Consider the following 15845-nt stretch of genomic DNA (forward strand, 5'->3'; position numbering starts at 1 on the left):
TTGATACTTATTTAAACCAAATACTTTCTCAATTGGCGCACAATTGGTCCAGCATCTTCCAAGGTAGGGGAGGGTTTGGCCGGCAGGGATGTGGGTTCGTTTCCCACGGGGTATGACAAAAAACATGTATGCATTCACTAACTAAGTCACTATGGACAAGAGCGTCTGCTAAATGACTAAAATGTAAATAGGATCTTATTGGGTGACTTTCACAAGTCATTTTCTATTAAGGCATCTTTACTTTTACTCAAGTATGACAATTGTGTACTTTTTCCCACCACTGCTAATTGTGCACATCCCTGTTAGTGAGCATTTCTCCTTTGCCAAGACAATCCATCCAGCTGACAGCTGTGGCATATCAAAAATCTGATTAAACAGCTTGATCATTGCGCCTTGTGCTGGGGACAGTAAAAGGCCACAGATGTCAAGTTGAGGGAACCTGCAATTGCCATGCTGACTGCAGGAATGTCCATCAGAGCTGTTGCCAGAGAATGTAATTTTAATTTCTCTATCAACGTCATTTTAGCGAATGGCAGTACGTCCAATCGGCCTCACTGCCGCAGACCACATGTAAACACGCCAGCCCAGTACCTCCACATCCAGCTTGGTCTGAGACCAGCCCCCCCGACAGCTGATAAAACTGAGTACGTGTCTGTAATAAAGGCCATTTTGTGGGGAAAAACTCATGCCGATTGGCTGGGACTGGCTCCCAAGTGGGTGGATATACACCCTCCCATGGCTGCACCATTTCCCAGTCATGTGAAATCCAGAGATTAATTATATAAATTGCCCGATGTCTATAGAACTAAATCAGTGAAATCGTTGCATTTATCTTTTAAGTATAGTTTTCCTGAAATGTTGTGGCTCATGGCCTGCTGTGTCAACTGTTCAAACAACTCCTGTACTGTTATTGCCACTTTGTGGCAAAAGCCTAAAAAGATTGTGAAAGGTTAAAAGAAACAGGGACACCTAGTGGTTCTTTGAATGGGGATCTGACATTCATCACAACCGCCAGTTTCTAATGTTAGGAAGCAAACAGTCCAGACCACAAATTAGAACATTTAAAAAAAGGTACTAAGTCTTTTAATTTTTGCACAAAAAAAAGACAAATCTGGATTCAGGCAAAGGATTCTTGCAGTCCACTCCAAGCAGCATGCAAGTTGCACATCAGAAAAACCCACCTTCAGTGTCAGTCTAATGGAATGTTCAATTTCCCCAACACAGCTACCAGTCCAATATTTAAGACTCAGTGCAACAAGGTACAGTTCCCCCCCCCCCCTCCTCCTCCAAGTTGCCCACCGTTAACTATTATTACACAGCTCGTACAACAAAATCATCTTCTCTAGAATTTTCACTGAAGGCTCAAGACAAGCGCAACACTGGGCAGCATGAGTTAAGATATTGATTGTTATACCATAAGACACGACCAGGTTTCTCCAGTAAAAAAAAAAGTAAATAAACAGATTCAATTGGGAAAAAAGAAAAGTGACACTACATAAGGGGTAGATTTGAGATGGCATTTAATCCACTTCCTCCATGCGTGAAGCGTCATCGTCTCCCTCTAGAGGTGGGATCTCATCTGGGGCAGGTGCAGAGGTGGGCTCCTCAGGGATCACTTCGTCATCATCAATTCCTGAAGGGGAAGAAAAATTAGATCCAGCCTACAGCCACATTTCCATTATAGTCAACCATGTTACCGTTTAGAGAACAGTTTCCTCTCCCCTAACAGTTCTGAGTGTGCATCCTTACCCAGGCCCAGCTTGATCATCCTGTAGATGCGGTTAGAGTGAGTCTGGGGGTCATCTAGGCTGAAGCCTGAAGAGAGCAACGCCGTCTCGAACAATAGGATGACTAAGTCCTTCACTGCCTTGTCGTTCTTGTCCAGGTCAGCCTTCTGCCTCAGGGTCTCCACGATGGGGTGGTCTGGGTTGATCTCCAGGTGCTTCTTGGCCATCATGTAGCCCATTGTGGAGTTGTCCCTCAGGGCCTGTGCCTTCATGATGCGCTCCATGTTGGCCGTCCAGCCATACGTGCTGGTCACGATGCAGCAAGGCGAAGACACAAGCCTGTTTGACACAGTCACCTGAAGGGGCAGAGGGGCGAATGTTACTTCACATGCTAACAGCATACAATGTGCAGGTGACAAGCCAGTGCAGGCAAGTTGACCCTAAATTGAATAGTTAAGATAATAATAAAACATAACAAAATCCTAAATTAAATATTGTGCAGGAAAGTTGTTAGAGTTCACATAAAACACCATCCAAAATGTAGTCAGAAACAGGCAAATTCTCAAATCTGAAAAAGGTTGTCAATGTTAGAAAGTTATTATCACAAGCAGTCAACACTAAAGAAACGATGCGTCACAAACTCACAAGGTCTTCTAGTTTCTGGGTAATATCACAACCCCCTTCTGGGGACAAAAACTACATCACGACACATTGGGCATTCCCATTCAAGTCAATGGCAAAGCCGGGACAGCATCACAACGCGTGAGCCTAATGGGACAGGACCACTTCAATACACATGGTCAAAGGACTCACCAGGGTCAATATTAGCTTATGATGAACTAGGGCACCTGTTCACAACCAAAAATAAAAGTCAAATTGTCAATCACCAAAATTCAGAGCACAGAAAGAATAATATCATGGCTAATTTCTCATTGCAGAAAGCACAGGTTGGTTCCCATCATTTACCTTCTCTACTTTCTTGTCCAGGATCTCCTTCATGAGCTTGCAGAGGTTCTCAAACCTGGTCTTGTCCTCCTCCATCTTCTTCTTCTCCTCCTCGTCCTCAGGCAGCTCCAAGCCCTCCTTGGTTACAGAGACCAGGGTTTTGCCGTCAAACTCCTTCAGCTGCTGGACACAGTACTCGTCGATGGGCTCCGTCATGTACAGGACCTCGAAGCCACGCTTGTGCACACGTTCCACAAAGGCAGAGTTTGCCACCTGGTCCTTGCTCTCGCCTGAAGAAAAATGTGGTGTCAGTCAACTTCTGTGTCTAAGTAATTCAATGACTGCTATTGGGCTTGGAGCGCAACGTTATTGTGACTGAATGTGTAACTAGACCCACCAGTTATGTAGTAGATGGATTTCTGGTTGTCCTTCATGCGGGTGAGGTACTCTGTGAGGGAGGTCAACTCGTCTCCGGACTGGGAGCTGTGGTAGCGCAGCAGCTCGGACAGCTTCTTGCGGTTTTGGGAGTCCTCGTGGATCCCCAGCTGCAGAGAAACAATTACCATTAGTATAACTAGGTATTCAATAGTAGTTCACGACACATTCAACTATTGCACGGGGAACGGTTCTATATAACCATTTAGCTACTGAAGGTTAAGAAAAGTCTGTGGCTCTTGAAGCCAGTCTAAATATAGTCAATTGTTCTTCTAACCACTAAATAGGGTCGGATACTAGTTTGGCACAAAGCACAACGACTAGCACCACAGTGTGAGGAGATCGATCATCTAGTCCATGATCCACTTTAGGTAAACCTTGGTTTAAACCATGTTGATGCACTGAAGAACACCAGATGACAGCAATTGTGGCAGAAGACATGTTAGATTACTAGTAGCAAAAATCGTCGCTCAAGATAAATTCTGATCCCCCCCCACCCCACCATCTCCCGACGTTACCTTGAGGTTCTTGGAGAAGCCATCGTATAACTTCTTGTAGTTCTCTTTGTCCTCTGCCAGCTCACCAAACAGTTCCATACACTTCTTCACAATGTTCTTGCGGATGACCTTGAGAATCTTGCTCTGCTGCAGCGTCTCTCGGGAGATGTTCAATGGGAGATCTTCAGAGTCCACCACACCACGCACAAAGTCTGTAGCGGGAGAAGGAAGACATTTATTCATTTAACTTTTATAGCGATTTCTATTACAGAAATCTATGTAAAGCAAAACAAACTGTATACACAGACTTGGCTACAGAGAAGACAAGTAGCCAACCATTTCAGAGCAGCATTATCTGCAGTTGCCATTTTCTTCACATGTAGGCTACTCATCCAGGAGACAACGGTGCCTTTGTAGTCAGTGGCATTGAAATTGTACACGGCCAGCGGAAAGTGCCAGCCATTTTGGACCTCCAGACTATGTGGAGACTAGACTACTTACTCAGGTACTCAGGGATGAGCTCTTCACAGCTGTCCATGATGAAGACTCTCCTGACATACAGCTTGATGTTGTTCTTCTTCTTCTTGTTCTCAAAGAGGTCAAAGGGCGCACGGCGGGGGATAAATAGCAGGGCGCGGAACTCCAGCTGGCCCTCCACTGAGAAGTGCTGCAAAGGGGGAAGAAGCAGGTGAGGGTTACTACAATCCCATCACCTTATCCTGCTCTCAGATTTGTTTGTGCAGCCAACTCCAGTCATAAGAGCTACCCAAATCCAATTTTTATTTGTCACATGCGCCCAATACAACTGGTGTAGACTTTATGCTTGCTTACGAGCCCTTCCCAACAATGCAGAGTTTAAAAATTGTAACACAAGAGGAATAAAATACACAAGAATGGAGCTATATACAGAGAGTACCAGATATTTGAGGTAGATATGTACATGAAGGCAGGGTAAAGTGACTAGGCATCAGGATAGATAAGAGTAAAATAAAACAGAGTAGCACCAGCAAATGAGTGTAAAAGTGTGAGTGCGTATGTAATGCGTAGGCCATCATCTAGGAAAACATGGGCATACCACTTTGACCTCATTGTAATTTCTATATTTCAGTGTTAGTACCTTGACAGCTAGGTGGTCCTCCCAGTCATTGGTCAGGCTCTTGTAGAACTCGCCGTACTCCTCCATGGTGATGTCGTCAGGGTTCCTGGTCCAGATGGGCTTGGTCTTGTTCAACTCCTCCTGGTCAATGTACTTCTCCTTGATCTTCTTAGTCTTCTTCTTGTCCTTGTCCTTGGAATCCTCCTCATCGTCCGAGCCCACGTCCTCAATTTTGGGCTTGTCCTCAGCCTCCTCCTTTTCCTCCTTCTCTTCCTTCTCCTCCTCAGCCTCATCATCACTGATCTCCTTTTCACGCTCCTTCTCAACCTGCACAGAAACAAAAAAGAAGCAATTTTATTTTAAGCCTTCAACAAAAGCTAAAAAACATTCCCTTACTTTAGTGTCCTCAACCAGGTCTACATAAATGGTCACTAATCGCACTTTAGTTTTAGTCATAAACATTCCCATAATTCTATACTCACGAAGAGTGTGATGGGATAGCCAATGAACTGAGAGTGCTTCTTGACCACCTCCTTGACCCGCTTCTCCTCAACGTACTCAGTCTGGTCCTCCTTCATGTGCAGAATCACCTTAGTTCCACGCAACATGGGCTCCCCTGGAAATTTATTTCAACAGAAATTACACACCCACCATAGGAAACCATTTGCCCATTTCAGTGCCACTACAATAGATGTAGTTTAATAACACCTGTTATTAGGGCTGGCTCAATAACCGTATAACAGACTTATATAAAGACAGTCATGCAAATAAAATGGGGTGGAACAAACAGCCGACTGAAGCCTGGGCATTCGTGCGGGTGAGTTGGTTTCTGCTGTAACATGGACTTCACAACGTGATGAAACTGTTGATCCTTGCTGAAACAGTGTTGTAGCAAACAAATCTTTGGTTGCCTATGCAATAGAATGGCCTTGGAACCTCTAACCCTGGCAATTTGACTCATGGGTAGCAATGGCCGTCTGGTATTTTGATGGAATCATATCCATGGTAAATGTAGAACGTTCGTTCAAATTATGTTAACTGAGGAGGCTCATGCAATGGAATGTACTTTTGTAATGTTAGATGAATCAAATCACAGCACATATTATGCTCCCGAGTGGCGCAGCGGTCTAAGGCACTGCATCTCAGTGCTTGAGGCGTCACTACAGACCCCCTGGTTCGATTCCAGGCTGTATTACAACCGGCCGTGATTGGGAGTCCCATAGGGTGGCGCACAATTGGCCTTAAATAAAAGGTACAAATAAAATATTGATGGGTGACCGTTGTGCTTTCATTTCCTGCTTTTATCCTATGGGTACACTCGCAATGGCCGCCAGTCCACCCATTATGCCATCATCGACTTGCATGGGGACGCCCATTCCATTCTTATGGAAGCACATGCAGTCAGGAGGAGATAGATATATTATAAGTGACCATGGCCATTTGGCTGACCATCACAGCCCTACCTGTGATCCAGTCTAAAAACAATGCAATCATGATTTTGTAAATGTTTGCAAACCCGCCCCCATAGCCTTCATTGAGTGAGACATACCACTGTCGACCTTTACTGTGAATGAGCCTCCGGCTGAGGACTCCCAGATATACTGCTCGTCATCATTGTGCTTGGTGATGACCGTCACTCGCTCTGCCACCAGGTAGGCAGAATAGAATCCCACACCAAACTGCCCAATCATGGAGATGTCAGCTCCAGCCTAGCAACGAGGGAAAATAATTGATCACAACATGTTCTCTTCATGCGCGTCAGAATAGTATTTGAATTCATATTAGTGAATAATCTTGTAATGCAATGGACTTACTTGCAGGGCCTCCATGAAGGCCTTGGTGCCAGACTTGGCGATGGTTCCCAGGTTGTTGATGAGGTCAGCTTTGGTCATGCCAATTCCAGTGTCAATGAGGGTCAGGGTGCGCTCCTCCACATTGGGGATGATGTCAATCTTCAGTTCCTTCCCGTTGTCCAGCTTGGTGGGGTCCGTCAGACTTTCGTAGCGGATTTTGTCCAAAGCCTGAAAAATATTGAACAAAGCAGACATCACCATCAAAGTTGTAATCATACCTATGCACGGAAAACTTTATTGTATGGATGATCTTGCTGGATGCTAAAGTATTTAAAAAGTGCTGTACAGTAGCATCAACAATTGGTCTGTGTGTCTGAACAGCATGATGCATCCCTAATAAAAACACACTTACATCAGAGGCGTTGGAGATCAACTCCCTGAGGAAGATCTCCTTGTTGGAATAAAAGGTGTTGATGATCAGTGACATGAGCTGAGCGATCTCTGCCTGGAAGGCAAAGGTCTCCGCCTCCTCCTCTTGGCGCATTTCTTCAGGCATCTAGGGGCAAAAGCAGCAATGTTATGAAATTGCCCAAATGACCATATATCTCAATTACATAATTAAATGAAGCACATGCATGTGTACTCTAGTGCTGTTAGCAACAAGGGGAGTGAATTGCTTTCAGTTGAAATGCATATGTATTTATGCCCTCCATAGTTAAGTCATCAAATCCAACGGTTAATTTTCATGCCAATCTGTCCACACAATTGACTATAAAATGATGCATCAATACACGATCAGTCGCATTTCATCCTTTTTAAACACCAACTACCGGATGTTGAGTAACCAGCCAACATGGCAACATCCTGGAGACAATGGACGTCGCTAGCACGTGTTTCACAAACTTTGTGAAGGGATTTCAGGAAATCCATATAGAACTCAACTCCAACAGAAGGTTAACCGAATTTAAACGTTAAAAATGGTACGTAGATATCACGTCACTAATTCAATGGAAAGGCGACGACGATTCAGCAACGCTAGACATGCACGAGGAAATAGCTAGTTAGCGTGCCGTCGCGCAAAGTCATGCTGCCGGTGTCCAGAATGTACAATTTAACGTAACTGCAGTCAAATAATGACCAGGTTTCCCATTGCATCCAATATGTAACGTAATTAGTTAGCTACACTTTTTTGTACAACCAATTGCAACTTCAGGGCAGTCCAAATTGCCACTAAAATGACTCCATACAAGTGTAGCCAGCTAACGTTACCTGGTGTTAACTACTGTTAGCTGCATTAGCCATCCGGACAATGAAAGCTAACAGAAGGATGCTGACGAAACCGTTGACAGTTTGATACCCAATCCCGTTAACATACGTTATATGCCAACTAAACTTGCTGGTTAACTCACGTTAACCACAAATAACTTTTCCAAAAAAGGTAAGCCAATCTAACGTTGGCTATAATTAGGTAACACACAACGAGGCAGAATGAGACGGAGAATCAGTTGTCACAGTGAATGTGGTGAATGACATTGCCGGAAAGGCTAGTTAGATAATTTAGTGTACGGAATATGAATGAAATTATTCTGTACGTAAAATATAGCAGACGTTTGTAAACTGGTTAGCGCGACTGCTAGCTAGCTACCGAATCGAACGTTCTCGACTGATGCTAGACCAAGCCAGAGATGCTAGGCTAACGTTAGCAGACTAGCATGAGGGTGACTTAACTTTTGAGCGCTGATTTGATAAAGGCAACAATATCTGAGTACATGGATGAGCTTTAGCGTTAAGACAATATGTACACACCTTTATTTGTTCCGTTGACTTCTCTTGAAAAAAATGCTGCCAATATCACCAGTCCCCTCGTCTCTCTGACGCAGAAAACTACAAAGAGATTTCCTTTTAAAAGACCGATATCTTTATACCCTCTGTGTGTTTCACTCTGCGGGCGTATCCATCCGCTGCACTTTGTTGCGGGTGCAGCATCTCCTTTACGAATCCCTTACATTCAAGTTAAAATGCATGTAAATGCTTGTCACGTAAAAAAAAAAAGTGAATATCTTAATCGAATGATTGTTATTTTCCCCAATTCTATCATGATGATGATCTTCATCATGAATTTCCTTAGCATGCACTCAGCGTTAGGAAATATTTAGTACATTATCAGAAATATCTTCGGGAAAGGCTTTTGTTTGAATTGCCGGTTTATGATTTTTGATTACATTGCAGGATTATAGACCACAGTTTTATTCGAAGCAAATCTTCACATTTAGTACTGGACAGACTGAATAGAGAAGCATATGATTGAATACCGTGATGTCACATTTTGTATTCATCGGACTGTGTAGTCAGAATTTGCCACATATTACAAAAAAATATACAAAACAGTGGAAATTATGGATAGTTTTAATCTCGCGGAAGAATATCAATCAACTCTAGTGGCTGTACTTCGTTTTTTCCAGCGCTTTCCATGAAAAACCCGCCTAAAACTGACGTCACGTGTTTGTCAAACGCAGTCCTCGCGGGTGTCACTAGTTACCACCGCCACAAAGTCAACGGGTTCGTCCATTTTCTCCAGTGTGTCAGAGTGTGCTCTGGGGCGTTCTTAAATTCAGAGCGCTGTTAAATTGTCTGTTCGTTTCGATCTCGGAGCGTTCAGAGCGCACACTGGACGCTCTGGCGGAGGAGAAGGGTTGATCCGAGAGTTCTGACCTCACAATGGCAATGAAGCACCCAAGCTAACTGGCTAAAGTTGGCTAGCTTGCTAGCTACTTCCAGACACAAATGAGAGAGAACCTCAGTCTGACCATTTTACACGCTCAAGCAGAGTTGGTTAGGCTGTTTTCATGTTATATTGAGCGTTAGTGACTAACTGTGCTGCTGGCAACAATTTAATAAAGTATTTTTTTTTTGCCGAAGTTTACTGACACCGGTCATATTCAACAGGTGTGTTCGTAAATTCATCAGTTATTCTGCGCTCTGGCATAATCAGACTCGTGCTCTGATTTCGGAGTAGATAGACAGTGAATTAAGGTTAGGTATAGGGTTAGCAGTGTGGTTAAAGTTAGGGTTAAAGCCAGACTCATTAAATCCCAAGTAGAATGTCAAGTTTTTTTGGTTTAATATATCTCGAAATGTATCTATGAAAGATTAATTTATCATTTGGGTCACTTCAAAGTGATTTGACGAATTATAAGTAGAGCAGCTTTGTTTACGAATAGGTCGTTATCAATAAAACGTCACAATAAGGTGCAGAGAGTTCGAGTTGCCTGCTGGGGGCAAGAAGACCCCCGGCTCTGCTAAAACCATTGACAACTAGCTATATCCAAATATTGTTTGATTTGCTTGCCATGTTTGGTGATGACAGAAGTCTGACTGACAACTTTATCAGGTCGCGGACTTGCCGATGTCTAGCTCTGATGAAGGAAGCTAAATTACATACATGTTTTAACTTGTACAGCGCTTTTCAAACAATATCAAAGTGCATAAAAAGTAAAACAGCAAACAAAACATTTAAATGTCTCAGTCGTTTTGGGATTAAGTTGAGGCAGTTGGGCCTGGAAAGGCAGTGGAGAGCCATCGATGGGACAGCCAAGGAGAAACAGAGTGAAATGTTATTAGCTCTCTCTTTCTATATATATATATATATATAATCTGTCTACCGCACCTGCTGTCTCGACCTCAATGCTAAACTATGAAAAACCAACTGACATTTATTTTACACCCTCTACAACCACTGTGATTATTATCTGTAAACTTTTGAAGAACGATCTGGCCTTAATAGCCATGTACTCTTATAAGCCAGAAGAGGACTGTCCACCACTCAGAGCCTGGTTCCTCTCTAGGTTTCTTCCTAGGTTCCTGCCTTTCTAGGGAGTTTTTCTTAGCCACCATGCTTCTACATCTGCATTGCTTGCTGTTTGGGGTTTTAGGCTGGGTTTCTGTATAAGCACTTTGTGACATCTGCTGATGTAAAAAGGGCTTTATAAATACATTTGATTGAGTCTGAAAAAACAGGCCCGGAGCTCTTCAACAGTGTACCACACCTGCTTCTCTGAATGGTTAGTCACTCCACAGGAGCCCTTCTCTGGTACTGGTCCTCCATTGCCAGGAATGTAGCACCCACCTGGGTTATGCCACTTGTTGTTAACATGTTGTTTTCTTAGCTAGCTAGCTAGCTACATGCCAGATGGATAGGCTACCCTTGCGTATCTGAAATTACATGATCAATTGATGTTTACTGATCATGAAAAGCATGCAGTTACTTGCTGTATAACTCTGATGATAGAGCTAAATGTGGAATCATCGGAAATGTGTAGTTCTGACTGTGCTCTTTGTGGGGATCCATTCTCTTACAACTAGATGTGATGCCTAGCTTAGAAAGAATACATTAATGATTAAACATAATAGGTTTCTGCTGTACTGATATAGATTGTTTAACATAACAAGCTGTGATTAATGTGAGGAACCGTTAAGGGGTAGGCTGAGACAGGCTTGTGACTCACACACACAGCCTCTTTGTTAAACCGCTCAAGGACATGTGTTCTGCTACAAAGAAGGACAAACTATGTCTGAGGTTGCTGACTCGAGACAAGTTGTAAAGATAACAACTAATGCCCGGCAACAGTAAGCGCCAAGGGGCTGGGACCAGCCTGTGCGCCATCGATAGGTTGGGTAAGTTTAAACCACACCCAGGCTCTACTCTGACAGGCCCAGCAGGGAGCGGGAACTATCTCTGTCAGAGTATTTAAAGAAGAATTTATAACAAAAGTTAGTTCTCTGACTGCCCTGCGTGGTGTTTCAGTGGGCCAGTATATACGAACATCATATTTACCATTCAAGTGTTTGCATTAATTAAAATACTAGTCTATTTTAGAAGACGTTGTGACGTCACGAGAGGCTACACAGCTTTCAGCGGGATTGCTCAAGTAGTGCAAGGAGACAAGGTTCAAACAACACAAGGATTTTATTATAGGTCTTGGGAAATTAACGAAAATATAACAAAATTCTGTTCTCTTGTGGCTTTTTAAGGGTTAACAGTTCAGGGATGTCTCTTCCACATCCAAAATCATAATTCTCACTCGCTCAGATAACTTTTCCACAGCCTTACTGTAGTCCACGTTGCAGCTAGTGGCCAACCCAGCAAAAAGTCCTTCCAAGTGTCTCTCCCGTATTTCCACAGGTGCATATATCCAAAGGTGAGTATTTCCCAAAGGTAAGTATCTCCAAATCCTTATATTCCTCATGGAAGTGGACGTGCAGCACTCTTGTCCTCCAGAGAGCCCAGGTTGGAGACTGTGTGTCTTCCCCTTCCCAAACCTTCAGCTCATCAGCTCCTCATTTGTCTCAGCTGCGTGGGAAGATTGGCCATAGAGGGGTGGAGTTCCCGACCATACCAGCAGATGGAGCCATAGCTGTCTGGGTTTGCAGCCATCTCAGGGGATGTAACGTCCCTCCAGGACACAGCCTCTCGTGACATCACACATCCCCCTCCTCGGGACCGACGTCCTCGTCGGGGTAAAGGCAGCGAAGAAGGCATCACGCCGGGAGAGGGCGTCCGCATTGCCGTGGTGCTTGCCAGACTGCTCTCTCTTCAACTCCTCCAACTCTAGGACCAGGGACTCAGCCTCCTGTTGTCGCTCCTTGAGTTTCTTACTGAACGCATCAGCCTTGGTTTTAGCAGAGTTTAGCTTCTGTTGAGCAGCTTTCAGTTCCTTCTCTCTCTCTGCCTCCGCATTCTTCATCTTGTTCTCCAACACCTTGTACTTCTCCTCTGCCTTCTTCTGGACCTCCTTACTACTGTGCAGGGTCTCCTCACACTCCTCGATGGTCCTGCGCAGCCTCTCCAGCTCCTCCTGTTGCTTATGGAAGGAGCTCTGTTGGAGTTTAGCCTGGAGGATATCTAACTCTTCTGTCTTCATGTCTAACTGTTGCTTTAACAAACGATACCTCTCAGCGGTCCCCTTCAGACCAGACAGTTCTTTGTCCAGATTCTGTAGCTCCGTCTCTGTGTCGGTCTGGGCACCTGCCATCCCTATCAGAGCCCGGGGCGGGAGTGAGTAATTCGGAGGATTGCACCGGAGCCTTCCCAGGATGAGTCTTGCCTCTCCGTTTCCGAGGTACTCGGGTTATCCTCTCCTGAGACTCTCTCCAGAGTGGGTAAAAGGCTGGGCAGTCTCGTCCAATTAGGACAGGGACGGGGAGGGAATCAACCACCCCCGCCGTCGTGTGTATGGTTCCCCGTGTGCTGGTCATTGTAAGTTCAGTAATGGGGTATTCTCTGGTGTCCCCATGGACACAGGAAACTGGGAGGACTTTCCCCGGGGTCAGACACGTTGGGCCCACCAAATCCTTACGCACCAGGGTGGCCCGGCTACCAGAATCCAGTAAGGCCTCCACATCATGGTGATTCACAGTTACCGGGCAGGTGGGGGGTCGATCTGGGCCGCCATCTACGACTCCCAAGAGCGAGGCAAACGGTGTGTGGGTGCTGAGCTGGAGGACTCCCGCAGTGGGCATAGGTTCATCGGCTGGTTTCCCACACTGCCAGGAGATATGTCCCATCTCCCCACACCGGTAACACTGTCGAGTTTCCCCCCTCCTGGTGTACTCTTCTTGGACCCGCCTGGTTTCTGGCTCCCCCTGGAGCCGGGATAAGTCCTGACGTGGCTGGGTTCGAGACCTTGGGGTCCTTTGGACGGGTTCTTCCCATTTGTGGTGGGGCCGCACTCCTGGGGTCTTTTCGGGAAGCATTCAGCATCTCCGCTGTGGCCTGGTACTTTTCCATAGCTTCCACGGTCAGATCAGCCGTGGTCAAGGCCTGTTGACTGATGAACCGTTTTGCCTCATAAGGCAGGGCGCGTAGGTAACGATCCACCACAACGGCCTCCACCACCGCCGCTGCTGTATTCCTCTGCGGATCCAGCCATTTCCTTGCGATTCGGACAAGTTCATGCATCTGCGCCCGAGGAGGTTGGTCTGGTTGGAAGGTCCAACTGTGAAAGCGCTGGGCCATACCAAACTTTGTGATTCCATATCTGCTGAGGATCTCAGACTTCAGGGCATCATAGTCAGTAACCTGGTCAGGGCCCAGGTCCCGGACAGCATTCAGCGATTCCCCGGTTAGAAAGGGGGGCTAACAGACCAACCCACTGTTGCTTGGGCCAGGCTTCCCTAGTGGCCGTGGCCTCAAATGCATGCAGGTATGCCTCAATGTCATCGGTAGCTCCCATCTTAGATATAAAGTCACTTGCCTTTATTGGGCGGGTATTTTGGACCACCCTCTGTCTCTGCAACTGCAATTCCTCTGCCTTCAGAAGGTTGGCTTTCTTTTGCTCCTCCAAGAGAGCCACGTTTGCTTGCATCTGGGCTTGCTGGCCAGCAACAAGGGCTTTCAATATGTCCTCCATTTCAGTCGGCGGGGAGCCTACGGCCAACTTGGAAAACTGGGTGATCAAACCTTCGGTATCCTCCTCTGACATGCACTATTAACGCTTGAGCGTGCCTGTATTCTCCACCATCTGTGACGTCACGAGAGGCTACACAGCTTTCAGCGGGATTGCTCAAGTAGTGCAAGGAGACAAGGTTCAAACAACACAAGGATTTTATTATAGGTCTTGGGAAATTAACGAAAATATAACAAAATTCTGTTCTCTTGTGGCTTTTTAAGGGTTAACAGTTCAGGGATGTCTCTTCCACATCCAAAATCATAATTCTCACTCGCTCAGATAACTTTTCCACAGCCTTACTGTAGTCCACGTTGCAGCTAGTGGCCAACCCAGCAAAAAAGTCCTTCCAAGTGTCTCTCCCGTATTTCCACAGGTGCATATATCCAAAGGTGAGTATTTCCCAAAGGTAAGTATCTCCAAATCCTTATATTCCTCATGGAAGTGGACGTGCAGCACTCTTGTCCTCCAGAGAGCCCAGGTTGGAGACTGTGTGTCTTCCCTTCCCAAACCTTCAGCTCATCAGCTCCTCATTTGTCTCAGCTGCGTGGGAAGATTGGCCATAGAGGGGTGGAGTTCCCGACCATACCAGCAGATGGAGCCATAGCTGTCTGGGTTTGCAGCCATCTCAGGGGGATGTAACGTCCCTCCAGGACACAGCCTCTCGTGACATCACAACGTGTATTGACCTCTTTTTGTTCCTATACCAGATTTGAATTGACGCAACTTGACAATTGGTGACCGCGGACGTGATCTGGTAGAGGGACTTTGCTGGGTATTGTCCGGCCGATTGGACATCGCTGTCGTTGGACGGTGTGTTTCACAAAGAGTCCGGACAACTAAAAACAGGTAAGCAGACACCTATTGTTATATAACTAAAGTTCTGCACATTGGCTTTATCCAAATTAATTTTGTGAAACACCTGTTTGATGTAAGTGAACTAAATTATGAATTATTATACAAATTATTATGAGTAGATAAGCACCATATTGTGACATGCAAACCTTTGGTGAATGTGAGTGTTAAACCATGGTACCATAGAGTATTGTTCCACCGGCAAGGTCCGTAACTACGAGGGTACGGCTAGGACCAGGGAAAATACTGAAATCCTCAGGCTAGGACCACCAGGGGTGGGAACTGGGGGTATAGGGAATTATTGGATTAAAAGTGTTGCGCTACTGGCAAGGATCGTAACTACGAGGGTACGGCTAGGATCAGAGGGACACTTACAATTTTAGATAGTGTTGCGCTATCGGCAAGGTCCGTAACTAGTACGGCTAGGATCGTAGGAGCACTTTAAAGTACACTATAGTGTTGCGCTTCGGGAAGGGAGTTGTACTTGGGGGTACAGCCCAGATCGGAGGAGCACTTTAAAGTATAGGGTGTTGTATGAATGAGAGTGCGAATGATCCCAGTGTAATAAAAGAGTGATTGCAAATGAAATAAAAGAGTGAATGCGGGTTATTAAAATTAATAAACCTGTATACCTTGATAGAAAACTAATTAGGAGTTAAAGAAGTCTGTGGTTGCTTAAACCGTATAACCCGTTAATAACAATTGGGAATAGATATACTAGGGTAGAGAAATTAAAATAAAATATATATTAAAAGTGAGACATAGAATCATAGCCTAAACATTTTAAATTTCTAAAATAAAGATAAAAAGAAAGAAGTGTCGTGTACATAAATATGGCGGGACACACAGAGGCGGAACGGGTGCTGAAAGTACTGAAGTCCACCCTTGAAACAAACGGAGGAAAAGATGGAAAGGAATGGAGCAGGCGAGGAGAGAAACTCTATAAGGAATGGATAGAAGATGGTTGTATACTATCCCCCGATGGAGTGCCTGTAGGAGGCGAACCTGGCAGAATACTAGAAACACTGAAAAGAAGAACTCAGAAAGCAGAA

The 15845-nt window shown here is 45.1% G+C and overlaps 1 protein-coding gene across 1 annotated transcript; it reads right to left on the reverse strand.

Moving 5' to 3' along the window:
- Window positions 1-1056: 1056 nt before the first annotated feature.
- On the reverse strand, window positions 1057-8426 carry LOC121549082 (heat shock protein HSP 90-beta). Its single transcript, XM_041860905.2, has 12 exons — window positions 8300-8426; window positions 6906-7049; window positions 6515-6721; window positions 6250-6409; window positions 5183-5316; window positions 4722-5027; window positions 4106-4271; window positions 3626-3816; window positions 3070-3217; window positions 2694-2962; window positions 1750-2083; window positions 1057-1633 (listed from the first exon to the last, which is right to left on the reverse strand). Exons 2-12 carry the CDS (start codon window positions 7047-7049, stop codon window positions 1521-1523), a joined length of 2172 nt encoding a protein of 723 aa, XP_041716839.1. The 5' UTR covers window positions 8300-8426; the 3' UTR covers window positions 1057-1520.
- Window positions 8427-15845: the final 7419 nt, after the last annotated feature.

Source organism: Coregonus clupeaformis, chromosome 33 (assembly GCF_020615455.1).
Source record: "Coregonus clupeaformis isolate EN_2021a chromosome 33, ASM2061545v1, whole genome shotgun sequence".
NCBI lineage: Eukaryota > Metazoa > Chordata > Actinopteri > Salmoniformes > Salmonidae > Coregonus > Coregonus clupeaformis.

Coding starts and splice junctions, on each gene's coding strand:
- LOC121549082 (XM_041860905.2), bottom strand. CDS start 7,049: ATGCCTGAAGAAATGCGCCAAGAGGAGGAGGCGGAGACCTTTGCCTTC. Junction 6,722..6,905: donor TGATCTCCAACGCCTCTGAT/GTAAGTGTGTTT, acceptor AATATTTTTCAG/GCTTTGGACAAAATCCGCTA. Junction 3,218..3,625: donor GCTTCTCCAAGAACCTCAAG/GTAACGTCGGGA, acceptor GTTTCTCTGCAG/CTGGGGATCCACGAGGACTC.